Source organism: Tachyglossus aculeatus, chromosome X1, assembly GCF_015852505.1.
Source record: "Tachyglossus aculeatus isolate mTacAcu1 chromosome X1, mTacAcu1.pri, whole genome shotgun sequence".
In the NCBI taxonomy this organism is placed as follows: domain Eukaryota; kingdom Metazoa; phylum Chordata; class Mammalia; order Monotremata; family Tachyglossidae; genus Tachyglossus; species Tachyglossus aculeatus.
Genome location: NC_052101.1, coordinates 112,556,646 through 112,577,149, shown reverse-complemented (window position 1 = coordinate 112,577,149; position 20,504 = coordinate 112,556,646). Strand labels below are relative to the sequence as shown.

The 20,504-nt window shown below is 48.4% G+C and overlaps 1 protein-coding gene across 4 annotated transcripts in view; it reads right to left on the bottom strand.

Annotated features, from left to right (window-relative positions):
• Nucleotides 1-18,624: 18,624 nt before the first annotated feature.
• The window catches only part of WDR18 (WD repeat domain 18), a 37,782-nt gene continuing 35,902 nt past the window's right edge, over nucleotides 18,625-20,504 (bottom strand). The window contains exons 10-11 of one of the 4 annotated variants that reach the window (XM_038773046.1): nucleotides 19,582-19,705; nucleotides 19,153-19,243 (exon numbers count right to left, since the gene is read on the bottom strand). In XM_038773046.1, coding sequence (XP_038628974.1) covers nucleotides 19,625-19,705 — 81 coding nt within the window. In that variant the 3' untranslated portion in view covers nucleotides 19,153-19,243; nucleotides 19,582-19,624. Of the gene's footprint in view, nucleotides 19,706-20,504 lie in introns of all 4 variants that reach the window. The other 3 variants (XM_038773047.1, XM_038773044.1, XM_038773045.1) reach the window with 3 other exon arrangements.

The window sequence follows — 20,504 nt, the reverse complement described above, 5'->3', positions numbered from 1 at the left end:
GATAGATACGTACAAGGAAAATAGAGTAATGAATCATCAATCGTATTTATTGAGTGCTTACTGGGTGGAGAGCACTGGGCTGAGCGCTTGGGAAGGAGAGGTTGGCAACATCGAGAGACGGTCCCTACCCGACAGCGGGCTCACAGTCTAGAAGGGGGAGACAGAGAACAAAACCAAACATACTAACGAAAGAAAAGAAATAGGATAGATACGTACAAGGAAAATAGAGTAATGAATCATCAATCGTATTTATTGAGCGCTTACTGGGTGGAGAGCACCGGGCTGAGCGCTTGGGAAGGAGAGGTTGGCAACATCGAGAGACGGTCCCTACCCGACAGTGGGCTCACAGTTTAAAAGGGGGAGACAGAGAACAAAACCAAACATACTAACGAAAGAAAAGAAATAGGATAGATACGTACAAGGAAAATAGAGTAATAAATCATCAATCGTATTTATTGAGCGCTTACTGGGTGGAGAGCACTGGCTGGGCTGAGCGCTTGGGAAGGAGAGGTTGGCAACATCGAGAGACGGTCCCTACCCGACAGTGGGCTCACAGTTTAAAAGGGGGAGACAGAGAACAAAACCAAACATACTAACGAAAGAAAAGAAATAGGATAGATACGTACAAGGAAAATAGAGTAATAAATCATCAATCGTATTTATTGAGTGCTTACTGGGTGGAGAGCACTGGGCTGAGCGCTTGGGAAGGAGAGGTTGGCAACATCGAGAGACGGTCCCTACCCGACAGCGGGCTCACAGTCTAGAAGGGGGAGACAGAGAACAAAACCAAACATACTAACAAAAGAAAAGAAATAGGATAGATACGTACAAGGAAAATAGAGTAATAAATCATCAATCGTATTTATTGAGCGCTTACTGGGTGGAGAGCACCGGGCTGAGCGCTTGGGAAGGAGAGGTTGGCAACATCGAGAGACGGTCCCTACCCGACAGTGGGCGCCCGGTCTAGAAGGGGGAGACAGAGAACAAAACCAAACACACTGACAAAAGAAAAGAAATAGGATAGATACGTACAAGGAAAATAGAGTAATGAATCATCAATCGTATTTATTGAGTGCTTACTGGGTGGAGAGCACTGGGCTGAGCGCTTGGGAAGGAGAGGTTGGCAACATCGAGAGACGGTCCCTACCCGACAGCGGGCTCACAGTCTAGAAGGGGGAGACAGAGAACAAAACCAAACATACTAACGAAAGAAAAGAAATAGGATAGATATGTACAAGGAAAATAGAGTAATGAATCATCAATCGTATTTATTGAGCGCTTACTGGGTGGAGAGCACCGGGCTGAGCGCTTGGGAAGGAGAGGTTGGCAACATCGAGAGACGGTCCCTACCCGACGGTGGGCTCACAGTCTAGAAGGGGGAGACAGAGAACAAAACCAAACGTACTAACAAAAGAAAAGAAATAGGATAGATACGTACAAGGAAAATAGAGTAATGAATCATCAATCGTATTTATTGAGCGCTTACTGGGTGCAGAGCACCGGGCTGAGCGCTTGGGAAGTCCAAGTTGGCAACGCCGAGAGACGGTCCCTACCCGACAGCAGGCTCACAGTCTAGAAGGGGGAGACAGAGAACAAAACCAAACATACTAACGAAAGAAAAGAAATAGGATAGATACGTACAAGGAAAATAAATAGAGTAATGAATCATCAATCGTATTTATTGAGTGCTTACTGGGTGGAGAGCACTGGGCTGAGCACTTGGGAAGGAGAGGTTGGCAACATCGAGAGACGGTCCCTACCCAACGGTGGGATCACAGTCTAGAAGGGGGAGACAGAGAACAAAACCAAACATACTAACAAAATAAAAGAAATAGGATAGATAGGTACAAGGAAAATAAATAGAGTAATAAATATGTACAATCAATCGATTAACCAATCAATTGTATTTATTGAGCACTTACTGGGTGCAGAGCACTGGGCTGAGCGCTTGGGAAGGAGAGGTTGGCAACATCGAGAGACGGTCCCTACCCGACAGTGGGATCACAGTCTAGAAGGGGGAGACAGAGAACAAAACCAAACATACTAACAAAAGAAAAGAAATAGAATAGATATGTACAAGGAAAATAAATAAATAGAGTAATAAATATGTACAATCAATCAACCAATCAATTGTATTTATTGAGCGCTTACTGGATGCAGAGCACTGGACTGAGCGCTTGGGAAGTCCAAGTTGGCAACATAGAGAAACGGTCCCTACCCAACAGTGGGCTCACAGTCTAAGAGGGGGAGACAGAGAACAAAACCAAACATACTAACAAAATAAAAGAAATAGAATAGATAGGTACAAGAAAAATACATAAATAGAGTAATAAATATGTACAATCAATCAATTGTATTTATTGAGTGCTTACTGGGTGCAGAGCACTGGACTAAGCGCTTGGGAAGACCAAGTTGACAACATTGAGAGACAGTCCCTACCCAACAGTGGGCTCACAGTCTAAAAGGGGAAGACAGAGAACAAAACCAAACATACTAACAAAATAAAAGGAATAGAATAGATATGTACAAGGAAAATAAATAAATAGAGTAATAAATATGTACAATCAATCAATCGTATTTATTGAGCGCTTACTGGGTGCAGAGCACTGGGCTGAGCGCTTGGGAAGTCCAAGTTGGCAACATATAGAGACAGGCCCTACCCAACAGTGGGCTCACAGTCTAAAGGGGGGGGGGGGTGACCAATCGAGGCCCCCACCAGCTCTCAGTTCTCCAGCGGGGCAAAGTGGAGCCCCCGGAGTGAGCTCCATCCCCACTCCCCACTCTCTCATAAACCCCCCTGGACTGGAGGCCCGGAAGGAAGGGAGAGGGGAGGAAAAGTGAACAACGCTGCCCATCCCTAAGCTCTTCCTAAGCCTCACTGAGGAACTTCTTTATACCCATCAGCAGTCTTTGGGTGTGTCCATTCACTCACTTGAACACCCCATTGGGGGTGTCCATTTACTCACTCGAACACCCCATTGGGGGTGTCCATTTACTCACTCAAACACCCCTTTGGGGGTGTCCATTTATTCCCTTGAACATTCACTTATCGTAATAATTAATCAATCAATCAATCAATCGTATTTATTGAGCGCTTACTGTGTGCAGAGCACTGGACTAAGCGCTTGGGAAGTACAAGTTGGCAACATACAGAGACAGTCCCTACCCAACAGTGGGCTCACAGTCTAGAAGGGGAAGACAGAGAACAAAACCAAACATATTAACAAAATAAGAGCTTGGGAGAGTACAACAACAAATAGACACATTCCCCGCCCACAATAAGCTCACGGTCTTGAGGGGGAGACAGACATTAATATAAGTAAATAAATTACATATATATAATCTGGGGGCTGGGAGGGGGGATGAATGAAAGGAGCAAGTCAGGGTGACCTAGAAGGGAGGGGGAGAAGAGGAGAGGAGGGCTAAGTCAGGGAAGGCTTCCTTTGGGTGTGTCCATTTACTCCCTTGAACACCCCTTTGGGGGTGTCCATTTACTCCCTTGAACATTCACTTGTTTATCGTAATAATTAATAATACTTGTTAAGCACTTACTGTGTGCCAAGCACTGAACTGAGCACTGGGGTAGGTACAAGTTAATCAGGTTGCATACCGTCCCTGTCCCATATGGGGCTCACGGTCCAAGTAGGAAGGAAGAGGATTTAATCCCCATTTGAAAGATGAGGTAACTGAGGCACAGAGAAGTGAAGTGACTTGCCCAAGGTCACACAGCAGACGAGTGGTGGGGCCGGGATTAGGACCCACATCCTCTGACCCCCAGGCCTGTGCTCCTCCTACTAGGCTACACTGATTCTCGATTATTCTATTAGTAAATATTAGCCTCCTATATTAGCGAGCAAGTACCATAGGGGCAGGGAATGCATCACTTGTTTTGTACTTTGGCAGGGAACATGGCTGTTATATTGCTGCAGTGTACTCTCCCGAGCGCTTAGTACAGTGCTCTGCACACAGTAAGCACTCAATAAATATGATTGATTGATCGTACTTCCCAAACACTCAGTATTGCAACCAGTAGGTGCTCAATAAATGCCTTTACTGCTGTTACTCCGCCTCAGGGTAGGGAGCTCAGCTTCTCCTCCTTCTTCAGGGCAGGAAGTATTTGAGAAAATAAGAGGCTGCCAGGAGACAGACAGACCAGATTGAACACCAAACAGAACTCAGGAGTTCTCGTGAGCCCCTGATCCCAAGTCCTTTCAGGGCAATTAATCAATCAATAGCATTCATTGAGCATCTACTGTGCGCAGAGCACTGTACTAAGGATTTGGGAGGGTACAATAGAACGAATATACATGATCCCTTCCCTCGAGGGTCTTACAATCTAGCTGGGGAGGTAGACACTAAAATCGATTACAGGGAAGAGGCAGTAACAGTAGAAAGATAGTTGTATACGCGTTACAATCAATCAATCGTATTTATTGAGCGCTTACTGTGTGCAGAGCACTGTACTAAGCCTTTGGGAAGTACAAGTTGGCAACATATAGAGACAGTCCCTACCCAACAGTGGGCTCACAGTCTAAAACGCTACAGAGTTTTGAGTACCTAAGTGCTGAGGTGGTGTGGAAGAGCTGAAGTGGCAGTGGGGAATATAAAGTGGAGAGATTAGAAATGAATTGGGAAAGCAGCTTGTTGCGGTGGAAAGACCATGGGCCTAGAAGTCAAAGGACCTGGGTTTTAATAATAATAATAATAATAATGGCATTTGTTAAGCGCTTACTATGTGCAAAGCACTATCCCGGCTCTACCACATGTCCACTGTGAGACCTTGGGCATGTTGCTTAACTTCCCTGTGACTCAGTTACCTCATCTGTAAAATGGGGATTAAGACTGTGAGCCCCATGTGGCACAGGGACTGTGTCTAAACTGATTAGCTTGTATTTACCCCAACGCTTAGAACAGTGCTTGACACGTAGTATGCACTTAACAAACACTATTATTATTATTATTCCAGGCAGGAGGGAGGAAGTGAGCAAGGGACTGGCGGGGGGAGAGATGAGAGTGAGGCACGGTGAGTAGGTTGGCTTGAAAGCTTCACTCTGTTGCCCAGATCATTTTTCTAAAAAATTGTTCTGTGCACATCTCCCCTCTCCTCCAAAACGTCCAATGATTACCCATCAATCTCCACATCAAGCAAAAACTCTTCACCAGCAGCTTTAAGGCAATCAACTCTCCCCTGCTACCTATCCTAGCTCCTCTCCCACTGTAACCCAGCCTGCGTATTTGTTGTAAAACCAACCTACTTACTGTACCTGGATCTCGTCTGTTTCACCACTGACCTCTTGCCCCAGTCCTCCTTCCGGCCTAGACCTCCCTCCCTGTTCATATCCAACAAACGATCACTTTCCCCATCCTCAAAGCCGTATTTAAACTGACTCCCCGCCAACACCCTCACTCCTCAAATCTGACAAACATTTACTCTTCTCCCTTTTCGAAGCCTTGTTGAAGGTACATCTCCTGCAAGAGGCCTTCCCTGACTAAGCCCCCCTTTCCTCTTCTCCCACTCCTTTCTGTTGTTTGTACATATTTATTACTCCATTTATTTATTTATTTTACTCGTACATATCTATTCTATTTATTTTATTAATATGTTTGGTTTTGTTCTCTGTCTCCCCCTTCTAGGCTGTGAGCCCACTGTTGGGTAGGGACTGTCTCTATATGTTGCCAGTTTGTACTTCCCAAGCGCTTAGTACAGTGCTCTGCACACAGTAAGCGCTCAATAAATACGATTGATTGATTGATTGATTGATTGATTTCTGTGTCACCCTGACTTGCTCCCTTTGTTCTTCCCCCTTCCCAGCCCTGCAGCTCTTATGTACATATCTGTAATTTATATTAATGTCTGTCTCCCCCCTTCTAGACTGTAAGCTCCTTGTAGGCAGGGAATGTGTCTGTTTATTGTCATATTGCACTCTCCCAAGTGCGGAGTACAGTGCTCTGCAAACAGTAAGCACTCAGTAAATATGAGTGAATTGAATGAATGAATGAGTACTCTCTCAAGGGCTTAGTACAGCGCTCTGCACACAGTAAGTGTGAAGCAGCCTGGCTCAGTGGAAAGAGCCCGGGCTTTGGAGTCAGGTCATGGGTTCAAATCCCAGCTCCGCCAACTGTCAGCTGTGTGACTTTGGGCAAGTCACTTCACTTCTCTGGGCCTCAGTTACCTCATCTGTAAAACAGGGATTAAGATTGTGAGCCCCCCGTGGGACAACCTGATCACCTTGTAACCTCCCCAGCGCTTAGAACAGTGCTTTGCACATAGTGAGCACTTAACAAATACCATCATCGTTATTATTATTATTAAGTGCTAATAATAATAGTAATGATTATGATACTTGCTAAGTGCTCACTATGTGCCAAGCACTGTTCTAAGCGCTAGGGTGGATATAAGTTGATCAGTCAGACACAGTCCCTCTTCCACATGGAGCTCACACTCTTATCCCCATTTTCCCAATGAGGGAACTAAGGCCAAGCAGTGCTTAATAAATACCATCGATCGGTTGATATTGTTTCACGCTCTTCCCAAACACTTAATACAGTGCTTTGCACACAGAAAATGCTCCATAAATACCTGTGGTTGATGGGTTGCTTCCCTTTCCTGTTTGCTAAGGGACTGGCCTGGAGAAAGGGCCTTCCAGGTGGGCACGAGTTGGGGCAGAGGCACCAATCAAGCTGATATGCATGTTCCCATTCAATAATAAAAATAATAATGATGGCATTTGTTAAGCGCTTACTATGTGCAAAGCACTGTTCTAAGCGCTGGGGAGGTTACAAGGTGATCAGGTTGTCCCACAGGGGGCTCACAGTTTTAATCCCCATTTTACAGCGTGGCTTAATGGAAAGAGCACGGGCTTTGGAGTCAGAGGTCGTGGGTTCGAATCCCGGCTCCACCACAAGTCTGCTGTGTGACCTTGGGCAAGTCACTTAACTTCTCTGAGCCTCAGTTACCTCATCTGTAAAAATGGGGATTAAGACTGTGAGCCCCACGTGGGACAACTTGATCACATTGTATCCCCCCCAGCACTTAGAACAGTGCTTTGCACATAGTAAGCGCTTAACAAATGCCATCATCATTATTATTATTATTATTAACTGAGGCCCAGAGAAGTTAAGTGACTGGCCCAAAGTCACACAGCTGACAGTGGGCAGAGCCGGGATTTGAACCCATGACCTCTGACTCCAAAGCCCGGGCTCTTTCCACTGAGCCACTCTGCTTCTCTATCTATTCAAAGGGGGAGGGGATGGAAAAACAAAAAACAAAACCACCCTTCCAATCTCTGTAGCCAGTGCCAGGAGTTGAGTGAGAGAAATCTATTAAATGAATAAAATTGCCAAGTACCAGCTGGCAAAAAATATTGATTTTTGAGACAAATCTAATGAGTGGCTTAACGAAGTTCCGTCGGAATTCGGTACACCATGCCCCTCCCCTCTCCCTGTTGTCCCCGGGAAGACAGGGGAACTCGGAGCCTATTCCAGGATGAGCGACGCCAGGGGAAGGACTGCACCTCTGGAAGCTGTTGCCAGCTGAGTTGCGGCCCTGAGACCGGCAGGATGAACAAGGCGATTTGGCTTCAGTGCCCCCTCAATCGATCAATCAATCATTGTTATTTATTGAGTGCTTACTCTGTGCAGAGCCCCATACTAAGGACTTCAGAGAGTACAATTGCAACAGAATTAAGCTGACACGTTCCCTGCCCATAAGGAGCTTACGGTCTAGAGGGGGAGACGGACCTTAATGTGAATAAATGAGCCTGCTGGTTAGAATATCCAAAGACTCAGGGAGCGTAGGCACTGAGAAGAAGCTCTTGGGACTGGCTGCCAAAGAATGAAGGGAAGCAGACACCAAAGAACCGGGCAAACCATCCCAAGCAGAAGCACCTACTTCCATGGCTCCCACAGACTCGGCACCATGGGATTGACACCATGAGCTTTGCCCCACTCTCCCTGGCCCCAGTTTTGGGGGGCAGGAAAGGTCTCTGTAGCTCGCCCCGCCCCTTGGAGCCAGAAGGCAGCCCGGAGAGGAGTCAGGATGGAGGCTTCACTTCTTACCCCCAGCTGGTAGGATGTCACCTCCGACCCGGGGATCCGTGGGGACCCGGGGGGTGCCTATTGGCTTCTCTGGGCCACAGGGCAAGCCTGACAGCTTTTACCCCTTCCCCCTGACCGGCACCTGGGATGATCAGATCTCTTCCCTCCCCTACCTCCCCACCCCACTCCACGCATTGCCAGTCCGCTGATGTGCAGGAGTGGAGCGGGGAGGCGTGGGGACCCGTCGAGGTCGAGGAAAGGGCCGGATTGCCCCCTCGGAACCTGAGGCCGGGAGCGGTAGAAGACAGGACCCGTGTGCGTTGTAAGCTCATTATGGGCAGCAGAGGTGTCTGCTAGTTCTGCTGTACTGTCCTTTCCCAAGCACTTTGTACAGTGCTCTATACATAGTAAGTGCTCCGTAAATACCGTTAAGTCATTTGATTGATTGACTGCGGTAGTGGGCACGCTGCGTGCCAGGCAGGGAAACGCTGGGACACAGTGCAAGAGTAATTCCTGGGCCAGATACCAGGCTCACTGATGTCGGGGCAAGAACACCGCTCACTTCTTGGCCCTATTCTCCCGCAGTAGCGACAGTGGAGGAGGAGCAGAAGGAGGAGGAGCTGAGCTAGACACTTGGGAGAGTCACAATAATGGTGGAGTCTCCCGTAGAAAACAAAATGACAGATGAGCTTCGGTCCATAGAACACTTCAAGAACTAACTCCTATGTGAAAGGAATACAGTGGTGTCTTACCTTCCTCTCCCTTCCCATCCATTTTCCTTCACTCCTTTCTCTTCTCTCTTTTTCTCTCTTCCTACCATTTTCCTCTCCTCATTTTGCCCCCTAAAGCCCTGTCCCCCAGCCTTCGTTGGGATGGGAGAGCAGGGGGAACTGGGCAATAAGAGAAGCAGCGTGGTTTAGTGGAAAGAGCATGGGATTGGGAGTCAGAGGTCATTCATTCATTCAATTGTATTTATTGAGCGCTTACTGTGTGCAGAGCACTGTACTAAGCGCTTGAGCACTGTACTAGGTCGTGGGTTCTAATCCTGACTCTGCCACTTCTCAGCTGTGTGACTCCAGGCAAGTCAGTTAACTTCTTTGTGCTTTAGTTACCTCATCTGTAGCATGGGGATTAAGACTGTGAGCCCCACCTGGGACAACCTGATCACCTTGTATCTGCCCCAGTGCTCAGAACAGTGCTTGGCACATGGTAAGTGCTTGACAAATACCACTATTATTATTACTAGGAACACCGCATTCAGGCTAGTGCATACATCCTCCAGCGCTTAGAACAGTGCTTTTCACATAGTAAGCGCTGAATAAATGCCGCCATTATTATCCTCCAAGGCCACAACCTGACAACTGTGACCCCTGTTCGCAAAGCTCTAGCATAACACCAAACCCCTAGGACTGGAGATGAGTCAGTCCTGCTGGGCGGAGATTCCCCCTACTCCTAGCCCACCATCATCAATCGTATTTATTGAGCGCTTACTATGTGCAGAGCACTGTACTAAGCGCTTGGGAAGTCCAAATTGGCAACATATAGAGACAGTCCCTACCCAACAGTGGGCTCACAGTCACTGTGGTGGATGTCACCACATCCCCAGTGCCCCCATTCTCTGGCCAGCTGCACTCATTTCTTTCAACCCCTGTTCTGGGATGAAGCCCTGGCCCAGGGGCCTGGGCCCCTAGGATAAGGCTGTGGCCAGATGATTCTTTTCCTCTTTACCCTTTCCCTCCTCCTTCCCTCTTCACCTGTTAACTGCTGTCTTCAAGCAGGGGTTACATGTTGAGGGCTCATCTCTCAAGAGATTCTGCTGTATTATACTCTCCCAAGTGCTTAGTACAGTGCTCTGCACACAGTAGGCTCTCAATAAATGCAACTGAATGAATGAACCACTGGACTAATCTGTTAGACCCTCATTTCCCTTCTCCCACTCCTTAATAATAATAATAATGATGGTATTTGTTAAGCACTTACTATGTGCCAAGCACTGTTCTAAGTGCTGGGGTAGACACAAGGTAATCATGTTGTCCCACGTGGGGCTCACGGTCTTAATCCCCATTTTACAGATGTGGTAACTGAGGCACAGAGAAGTTAAGTGACTTGCCCCAAGTCACACAGCTGAGAAGTGGCAGAGCCAGGATTAGAACTCACGACCTCTGACTCCCAAGTCCGTGCTCTTTCCACTAAGCCATGCTGCTTTCTCCCACTCCCTTCTGTGCCACCTATGCATTTGGATTTGCACTCTTTGTTCACCCCCTCCCAGCCTCACAGTACTGATGTACATAGCTGTAGTTTACTTATATTAATGCTTGTCTCCACCTCTAGGCCAAAAACTCCTTGTGGGCAGGGATTACACCTTCCAACTCTGTTGTATGGTACTCTCCCAAGTGCTTACTACAGTGCTCTGCACACAGTCAGTGCTCAATAACTGACAGGCACAGTCAGTGCCTGTCAACCTAAGAATCAAGCAAAAACTCCTCACTCTTGGCTTCAAGGCTCTCCATCTCCTCGCCCCCTCCTACCTCACCTCCCTTCTCTCCTTCTACAGCCCAGCCTGCACCCTCCCCTCCTCTGCCGCTGACCTCCTCACTGTGCCTCAGTATCCCCTGCCCCGCCGTCAAACCCCGGTCCACGTCCTTCCCCTGGCCTGGAATGCCCTCCCTCCGCACATCTGCCAAGCTAGCTCTCTTCCTCCCTTCAAAGCCTACTGAGAGCTCACCTCCTCCAGGAGGCCTTCCCAGACTGAGCCCCCTTTTTCCTCTCCTCCTTCCCCTCCCCACAGCACTTGTATACATTTGTACAGATTTATCACTCTATTTTACTTGTATATATTTACTATTCTATTTATTTTGTTAATGATGTGCATATAGCTATAATTCTATTTGTTCTGACGATTCTGACACCTGTCTACGTGTTTTGTTTTGTTGCCTGTCTCCCCCTTCTAGACTGTGAGCCCGTTGTTGGGTAGGGACAGTCTCTAAATGTTGCTGACTTGTACTTCCCAAGTGCTTAGTACAGTGCTCTGCACTCAGTAAGTGCTCAGTAAATACGACTGACAATGAATGAAAGAATAAATAGCTGACTCAGCCCATGTGAGTGAGGAAGTGGCTGGCAATGCCAAGGGAACTGCAGAATCTGAATTGCCCCCCTGGGCTCAGATCCTCCAGATTCATCTCTAGAAAAACCCTCTTGTGGCTTCTCGTGAGCTCATGAGCAACTGGAGATTGGTTGCAACACCACGGGGAAGATGATAAGAACAGTATTATAAAATTATTATTATTATTAACAGTAATAATAATATTGGCATTTGTTAAGCACTTACTTTGTGCCAAGGCGCCGTACTAAGCACTGAGGATGGATCGGGGCTCAGGGCAGAGATATTTTGTGAAGCGAATTGGAGAAACTAAGCTGGACCCTGGGGAGGCTACGGAAGTGTGGGTAAGGGTTAGAGGTGGGTAGGGGAGGGACCGGGGTTCAGGCAGCTGCAGCAGGCCCTCCCCGTCCATACCCCATTATATCTTTCAATCTTGTGGACATCGCAGGGAGAAAGGGTGACGTGGCAGATCCGGTCTCTCACCCACTTCACAGAGAGGGAAACTAAGGTCTAGAGGACAGTTGAGATGGCCCTACAACTCCAAAGAGTAACTAGGAATGCCAACCCTTCCCTGCACCCGAGTTATGTTAAATAAACCTCCAGCACATGTCTCCTGCTGCCCTGCCCGGCTGGCTGCTGCCCTATGACAAGTGGCACCTGAGCTCTTCACCAGGCTAATTGGCATGGAATTTTGCCACCTGTTTGCAACTTGTTCACTTGAGGGGAACTCATGCCTGTCCTTCTTTCTTTCTCCCAATGTTCCCAGAGGCCTTGTCCCAGTGACCATTTGGGCTCCACCTAGGTCTCTGTCCTCCCTCAACTCAATCAATCAATCGTATTTATTGAGCACTTACTGTGTGCAGAGCACTGTACTAAGCGCTTGGGAAGTACAAGTTGGCAACATATAGAGACAGTCCCTACCCAACAGTGGGCTCACAGTCTAGTCCAGACTGAGCCCCTTCCTTCCTCTCCCCCTCGCCCCCCTCTCCATCCCCCCCATCTTACCTCCTTCCCTTCCCCACTGCACCTGTATATATGTATATATCATCATCAATCGTATTTATTGAGCACTATGTGCAGAGCACTGTACTAAGTGCTTGGGAAGTACAAATTGGCAACATATAGAGACAGTCCCTACCCAACAGTGGGCTCACAGTCTAAAAGTATATATGTTGGTACATATTTGTTACTCTATTTATTTATTTATTTTACTTGTACATATCTATTCTATTTATATTATTTTGTTAGTATGTTTGGTTTTGTTCTCTGTCTCCCCCTTTTAGACTGTGAGCCCACTGTTGGGTAGGGGCTGTCTCTATATGTTGCCAACTTGTACTTCCCAAGCGCTTAGTACAGTGCTCTGCACACAGTAAGTGCTCAATAAATACGATTGATGATGATGATAGAAGGGGGAGACAGGTCCTCTACCTTCCCAGCAATATGTGTCAATCCCACTGGTTCCAGAGCCCAGTATTACTGCTACGAATAATAATGGTATGTGCCAAGCACTGTTTTAAGCACTGGGGTAGAGACAAGTTAATCAGATTGGACACAGTCCCTGTCCCACATGGGGCTCCTACTCTTAATCCCCATTTTGCAGATGAGATAACTGAGGTCCAGAGAAGGGAAGTGAGTTGCCCAAAGTCACACAGCAGACATGTGGCGGAGCTGGAATTAGAACCCAGGTCTTTATGACTCCCAAGCCTGTGCTTTATCCACTCAGCCACCCTGCTTCTGAGTGGGGGCAGGGAACAGAGGGAGAAGATAAGGTCCCTGTCCTTGAAGGCCCAGCAGTTTGATAAGGTGGTGCAGTGTGTGTATGGAAAGGAGGGGCACGTGGACTGAGCAGATAGCCCACATCTGCCTCTGGCCTTTGGCCTTCCAAGCCTGCCTCCTCTAGGAAGCCCACCTTCCCTGATTAACTGACACTGGGCGAGAGGTGTCGACGACTACAGACGTCATCTCCAGCCATTTTCTCCCTTTCCCCCGCAGTTATGGGAAGGAAAGAGAACCCAGAATAAATCCACTCGCCCAATACAAAGGCCATGTCAGAAAGGTCCCCACAGGGTGCTGCAGTTCAGCCAACGGTCTCTTCTTCCTCCCAGAGTTAGAAAGTCATTCTGAGGGTCCCCATTCCTGGTCCCCCCACCCCGCCAATTCTCCTCCAGGGGCCACTGGGCACTTGCTAGAACAGCACTAGCTCATCACTGCAGAGGTACTCTAAAAGGAAGGCAGGGAAGGGGAAACTGGGGGGCAAGGGGGAGGTTGAGAAGACAGAGAGGTTGAACTGACTCCTCCTGGGCAGTCCCCTTTTTTATCTGGAAGGTTGAGCCAGGAGACTTAGAACAAGGAACAAGTAGCTTGTTTGATCTTCTCCACCATATTGGCTCTGCACAAATGGGGCCTGGGTCTCTGGCCTTCTAGACTGTGAGCCCGCTGTTGGCTAGGGACTGTCTCTATGTGTTGCCTATTTGTACTTCCCAAGCGCTTAGTACAGTGCTCTGCACACAGTAAGCGCTCAATAAATACGATTGATTGATTGATTGATTGGTTCCATATCCACAGGGAGAAAAATCTATCCATCAGTGGTATTTATTGAGCACTTACTCTGTGTAGCATACTGTGCTAAGCACTTGGGAGAGTACATTGCAACACAATTAGTGGACATGTTCAGGAGGAAGTTGAAAGGGAGCACAGACCACTTTGGGAATTTTTGTTGTTGTTGTTGTTATGGTATTTGTTAAGTGCTTACTGTGCGTCAAACACTGTTCTAAGCACCGGAGTAGGTAGAATTGGTTAAGACACAGCCCCTGTCCTGCCTGGGGCTCACAATCTCAGTAGGTGGGAGAACAGGTTGAACATTTTAAAGTTGAGAGAACCGAGGCACGGAGAAGTGAAGTGACTTCCCCGAGGTTACAAAGCAGGCAATTGGGCAGAGCTGGGATTAGAAACCAGGTCCTTTCTGATTCCCAGGCCTGTGCTCTCTCCACTAGGCCACACTGATTCCAACTTTTAACCTCCAGTGTACTCATGGTGGTATTTGTTCAGCACTTACTAGGTGGACTAAGCGCTGGGGGCAAAGATGAGATCATCCAAGAATCTGGATCCCAGGAGGCCCGTTCCAAGTCCTGCTCACTGGGTTTTGGACGTGGATGGGGTCTCTCACCCAGGACAGGAGGAGATGCAAACCCAATGTCTGCAGTGGGAGGTGAGAGTGCTCACTGTGGGCAGATAATGTGTCGACCAACTCTGTTGTATGGTATTCTCCCAAGCGCTTACTACAGTGCTCTGCACACCGTAAGTGCTCAATAAATACCATTGATTGATGCCACCCAGTACTTGGCCTTCTGCCTGGGGCAAGGAGAATTTTTGCAAGAGTGCACCAACTTGAAACCTTCAGGGACCATCTTACAAGCTTTCCTAACAAGCCACCTCCCCTGGAAGGTCTTCGCTGATCCATCTCAAATCTTCCACACTGGCATTCGCAGCTGTTGAGCTAATTGCCTGGCTTTCTCTTGGTCATTTGGAGCTATGCTCTTACTCTTTTCCTCCCACTGTATGTTTGCAATGTGGCTACTTGTCTCCCCACATTAGATTGTAAACTCCTGGTCCCCGTCCTCAAGGAGACAATCTAAATCTAAATGAGAATCTAAAGGGGAGAAACAGACAAAAGCAGTATATGCATAGGAGGATAAGTTACTGAGCTGTACTTTCATTCATTCATTCAATCGTATTTATTGAGCGCTTACTGTGTGCAGAACACTGTACTAAGCGCTTGGGAGGTACAAATTGGCAACATATAGAGACGGTCCCTACCCAACAATGGGCTCACAGTCTAGAAATCATCATCATCATCATCATCATCAATCGTATTTATTGAGCGCTTACTATGTGCAGAGCACTGTACTAAGCGCTTGGGAAGTACAAATTTGCAACATATAGAGACAGTCCCTACCCAACAGTGGGCTCACAGTCTAAAAGGGGGAGACAGAGAAGAAAACCAAACATACTAACAAAATAAAATAAATAGAATAGATATGTACAAATAAAATAAATAGAGTAATAAATATGTACAAACATATACACATATGTACAGGTACTGTGGGCAAGGGAAGGAGGTAAGATGGGGGATGGAGAGGGGGACGAGGGGGAGAAATGGGCTCACTGTTCTAAGCACTGGGGTAGACACAGGGCAATCAGGTTGTCCCACGTGGGGCTTACACTCCAAGCGCTTAGTACATTGCTCTGCACACAGTAAGCGCTCAATAAATACAAGTGAATGGATGAATGAGCTGAACGACCTAAGTGGTGGCTACGTGCTGCATAAAAGTGATATTACTAAGAAATATAGTAGTAAAGCTTAAAGATAGCAGACTGACATCTTAGTGTGTGTGCGCGCATGGGAGGATGTGACAGGAAGTAATTCAAGTGTATCAGGATGACCTAAGAGAATAAGGAATTAGAGAAGCCGTGCGGCTCAATGGAAAGAGCCCGGGCTTGGGAGTCAGAGGTCATGGGTTCAAATCCAGCTCCGCCGCTTGTCAGCTGTGTGACTCTGGGCAAGTCACTTAACTTCTCTGTGCCTCAGTTCCCTCATCTGTAAAATGGGGATTGAAACTGTGAGCCCCAAGTGGGACAACCTGATCACCGTGTATCCTCCCCAGCGCTAAGAACAGTGCTTTGCACATAGTATGCGCTTAACAAATGCCATTATTATTATTATTATTAATATACAAATGAAAATCCAAAAAAGATACATAGTTACAAGTCACTGTGTTCAACCTGATTATCTTGTATCTACCCCAGCATTTAGTACAGTACCTAATAAGCACTTAACAAGTACCGTAAAAAAAGTGTTGAATAAAGAAGTGCTAAGGTGGTTGATGGCTGGATATGACTAGGGTGGGGTGAATTCAGTCAGGGCAGGCATCCTGGAGGGGATTTTTCAAAGGGCTTTGAAGATAGGCAAACCATGGTCAGTGGATTTAACAGGGGAGGGAGTTCCAAACTGGGAAGGAAACAGAACAGAGAAGCAGCATGGCCTAGCGGAAAGAGCCTGGGCCTAGGAGCCAGGGGACCTGGTGCTAATTCTTGCTCTGCCATTTGTCTGCTGTGAGACCTTGGGCAAGTTACTTAACTTCTCTGTGCCTTAAGTTACCTCATCTGTAAAATGAGGGTTGACTGTGAGCCCCATGTGAGACATGTACTGTGTCCAACTTATCTTGTATTTATCCTGCACTTAGCACATAGTAAGCACTTAATACGATTAAAAAAAAAAAAAGCAGCATGGTCTAGTGGAGAGAGCCCAGGCCTGGGGGCCAGAGGACCTGGGTTCCAGTCTGGCTCCACCACTTGTCTGTTGTGTGACCTTGGGCAAGTCACTTAACTTCTTGGTGCCTCAGTTCCCTCATCTGCAAAATGGGGATTCAGTACCTGTGCTCCCTCCTCCTTAGAATGTGAGCCCCATGTGGCACCTGGTTATCTTGTACCTACCCCACTGTTTAGTACAGTGCTTGGCATGTAAGTGCTTAACAGATATCGCTATTAATATTATCATTTAGTATTAACACAGTGAGCTAAGAGAATGGAAGGAGGCAGGAGGGTTGAGAGTGAGGGATGGTCAGTTGTGAGCTTGGGAGGAGCAAAGAGTGCAAGCTGCATAGCAACGGGTGAGATGAATTGATATGTAAGTTGGTGGGGCTGGTGGAGAATCTTGAAGCCAATTGGGATAAGTTTTTACTTGAAGCAGAGGGAGGTGGGAAGCTATCGTAAGTGCTTAATAAATGCCATTATTATTATTATCATTACCAAGCACCCCACAGCTGCTCACTAAATGCTGAATGTGCTAAAGAGAAGGGAGGAAAAGTTGGGTGGGTGGGGGTCAAAGAGAGTGGCAAAGTGTACATGTGCAGAAGTGACTATAAGATTGCATTTCACACTTTCACGCCTTAATGTTTTTGTTTTGTTTTATTTTTAAAACCAGGATTATAAGATCCTCAGTGATCTCAAACCTCACTGCAAACTCAACTCCCCTCAGGGAATTCACTGTAACAGAATTAGCACTTGGGCCAAATAAGCTATTAACCAAATTTCCGGGACAAATACTTTAGGTTTCTCAACTGACATTTAATTATTGACATAAATCAGAGGCAGGACTCAGAGTAGGCACTTGGGTGACTTGAGCGACAGGAGACAGAATGTCAGCCCTGAGGAGGGGAAGGAGGAGGGACATGGACAGGATTTATGGCAATAGGGATCTCCCATCTGTGCAGATCCTAGGAGTCCCCATCACAGCTGGACCATTAAATGGTGTCAAGCCGCTGCCGTGGCAGATTGATGGAGTGGGGAGGGCCGAACAAGCCGCATTGGGTAAATCTTCCTGAAAAGCCCATCTGTTGTACTCACCTCCTTCACCCTTGTTCACTCTGGCGTGGCTCCTTCTCTGGAATTTGACCTAGCCTGCTCACTCCACCTGAACACTCTCAGTCTGGGCTAGACCCTTGAGGAAATGAAAATAGCCCCATGAGGGAGGGATAATGCTTGGGGTTGGAGCTGAGAGGGTATTGCTTCTCCCCTTTCTATGGGAGAAACTAAGGCACAGAAAGGCCACAGAGTCTCAGGTCACACAGAACTTCCCCAGCAGATTTGGGACAAGAGCCACAGGTAGATTGCCCCTGCTTTCAAGGCCCTAACCATCAAATCACCTGGTCTCTCCCCAGATTAAGCCCGATCGGCTACATCCCCCCAACTCCTATTCCTCAGCGACAATCGTATTGAAGTTCTGCCTGGTGGCACAATCGGCAATAGCTCCTTGGTGACATTGAGAAGCCGGGCAATCCACCCTGCTGCTTCCTCCAGCAGCGACAGAGCCCCTCAGACTCCCTTGCATCCAAAGCAACGGCATCTGGACCAGTGGTGGCTGGACGGTGGGCCCAGGGCACCGTTGCCAGGAAGCTCACAGCTGCATTTGCACCCTGGGCTTTCTGCTGCGGAAATCCCCCCCACCCCACCAGAGTCAGGGCAAGGGCAGAGCAACAGAGAAGCTGCAGGCTTCTATACACCCAACCCCACAGGCTGCTTTGCTCTATTGTCCAGACTGGCTGGCAGCTAGGAGCCGCTCGCTGGCTGCCCCCACTCTCTGGCTATGGAGCGGCTCCTCCTCTGACGCAGTGTGCTCCCACCGAGCCAGGAGAGGGAGAAAAAGAGCGAGAAGGGGAGCAAGAAGGGGCCATATCACTTATTAAACTAAAAGCATTATCTAAGTGCTGGCAGCGGGCAGCTTCGACTCAGAGCTGCAGATATTAAACTGCACTCTAAATCAAATGGACTTTCTTCTTTTATTAAACAGGCCATAAGAGGGGTGGCTTTTAGGCTCGCTTCGCCCGCACCCTCCACCTTTCAAGCCTCCAGCTACAGCACCGCTACGAGCCCAGCTCGCTTCCCTCAGGGGCACCAGTGCAATTCCCCCCCCCCCCCCCCCACCTCCCTTGGCATCCATCCTCATTGTCCCTCTTCCTTTCTCTTCCCCTCAGGTCCTTGAACTTGCTCTCTGGTGTTTCTGCCTCCAGGCTCCTAGACCTGTAGGAGCTGGTGCCGGAGAGGGCCGACGAGAGGGCCGTCGGATCTCAAATGTCCCTCTCGCCAGGTGGGAGCGATAGGAGCAAGAAAGGAAGAGAAGAGGCTCGAGTCACCAGGCCCCAGCAGAGGGTGGGCAGAGTCGATGTGTCTTCCAGGTCCCGGCTGCCCAAGGTCACCTCGTTAGCTCTCGGTGGATGCGAGCCCACACTGGGTTGAGCCCCATACTGACAGATTGTTCTTGGTTCCTTCTTGGCTTCCTCAGAGGAAAGCCCGCCCCCACCTCCCCCTAATCCCCTTGCCCCTGGAGCAGGAGAGTAGAGCTGAGTAGGCGAAGGGGGTGATTGGCACATCGGAGATAAGCAAAGATCCTAAGGGGTGGGAAGTCAACCGGGAAGGAGCAGTCGGGCAGGGGGAAAGTCAGATCCTAAGTGAAGAGAGGTTGGAAGACTGGACTCTCAGGTTTTCTAGCCACGTCCTCGGCCCCCAGGGGTGCCACAGCCTCTGGCTGCGCGGTGCAAAGCGGGTCATCTGAAAGAAAGAACAAAGGGTTAGAGGCAGCACTCTGAGATCTCCCCGATGCCTTCAGCTCCCAAGAAGCTGTCACCAGGTGTTTGCAGAAATCTGTAAAGATCTCCTCTTCCCTAGCCGCACAACCCCGGGACAAGCCAAGGCGATTCCGCCGGTTCTCCAGGCAGGGGTGAGTTGCTTCCCGAGTGCCGACTTCCTTCCTCACACCATGAGATGTCCAAGCAGGAGCAAATCATAAAGTAGGTTGGCCTAGTCCCCAGTCTCCCTGCCTCCTAGGTTCAACTTGCTCTTCTTTGACTAAGGGTGGAAATTTAAAGAGCCCCCCAACCCGGCCCCACCCTCCGCAGCAGAAAGCAAGCCACCGAGGGAGTCTTTGAATGGTCAGCGAGGTTGGGCTCGCCAGTCCCACGGCGACCTCTTCAACCACACTTGCGAGCGGGTTTTGTTGGCTGGCGCAGCACCCTGGAATAGGACAGACAATTATTAAGTCAAACGGGGGGACTTTGTAGCTCCACTCTGACACATCGGGTATTGGGCAACTTGTGTCCACCTTACAGCCATCAGATTGGGGGCTCCTCCAAGGAAGGGACCAGGTCTTTTCCTTCCACAGTACGTCCCAAAGATCCCAGGAAAACCCTCTGCCCGTGGTGGAGACCCAGTAAAGGTTTTTTGATGACGTTGGAGGAGAAAAGAGGACAGTCCGTTCCTAGCCATGAGGACAGCTTGTCCAGAAGGGCCACCATGACGGAGTTCCTCCGAACATCCCGGTGCTGCCGCTCGACAGAACACTTGGGCTGGCCGGGGAATGGCCTCACTCCTGACCCGATTGGACAGGTGAGAGGCTAATTTCTGAAGCAGAAAACAAGAGGGTTTTTTATACTTCCAAAATCTATTCTCAAGTCTCTGTTCTAAATCACCCAACTTTTCCTGTCACACCCCATCTCGTCTCTCCAGCTTGTTGCCGATTAGGCCGGACTAGCGTCCAGGTACACTGAATCCATATGCAAGATTTAGTCCACTACCAGCGTCATTTTAAGAGGGCAACCGTGGGAGAGTGGGGACGGTGGCCATCTCCTGCAAAGAGCAACAGGCGGAGCTTTGGGTCAGAGATTTCAGGACCAAGAACCAATGCGAACTGACCAGTAGGACCGATGTAAGCAGTCTGCCCAGCACCACTCACACTTGAGGTAGCTGTTACAAAATTACTACTATGTGCCAGGCATTGTACTAAGCATTGGAGTAGATACAAGCTATGAGAAGC